Below are 409 nucleotides of genomic sequence, written 5' to 3'. Positions count from 1 at the left end.
TCCTCCTCGGGGCCGCCGGCCGCCCCGGCGGGCGGCGAAGCAGCCTCGGCGATGCCGGAGAACTTCTCGGTCTGCAGTGGGAGGAGAGGCGGGTGTCGGGGACCTGAGGGCCATCACCTGGCGGTGGTGGCCAGCTGAGTGTCACCGTACCTCGGTGATGAGCCGTCCCCGGGTCTTGTTGCGCTCGCGATGGGTGGCCCGTTTCTTCTGCTGCTCTAGGACGCGCTCCCGGCAGGTGCGGTACTCCAGGGCGAACTCCCGCAGCAGCTTGCAGATGGGCGTCACCTTCACGTCCCGCGCCGCGCTCGCCGGGTACCCCAGGTACAGCAGGAAGGAGTGAAACCTGCAGGGATGTTGGTCACAATGGACCACCGACAGGACTGCGGGGTTCCCGCCGCGTCCCGAGGAC

The 409-nt window shown here is 68.9% G+C and overlaps 1 protein-coding gene across 1 annotated transcript in view; it reads right to left on the bottom strand.

Moving 5' to 3' along the window:
• LOC104073931 (FH1/FH2 domain-containing protein 1-like) overlaps positions 1-409 on the bottom strand; it is a gene marked incomplete at both ends in the record, with an annotated part of 4,471 nt that overhangs the window by 804 nt on the left and 3,258 nt on the right. The window contains 2 exons of the mRNA XM_009573874.1: positions 3-71; positions 151-343. Coding sequence (XP_009572169.1) covers positions 3-71; positions 151-343 — 262 coding nt within the window. The remainder of the gene's footprint in view (positions 1-2; positions 72-150; positions 344-409) is intronic.

Source organism: Fulmarus glacialis, unplaced genomic scaffold (genome assembly GCF_000690835.1).
Source record: "Fulmarus glacialis isolate BGI_N327 unplaced genomic scaffold, ASM69083v1 scaffold18393, whole genome shotgun sequence".
NCBI lineage: Eukaryota > Metazoa > Chordata > Aves > Procellariiformes > Procellariidae > Fulmarus > Fulmarus glacialis.
Note: the sequence above shows the minus strand (reverse complement) of the source record. Positions and strands in the feature narration are given on the sequence as shown.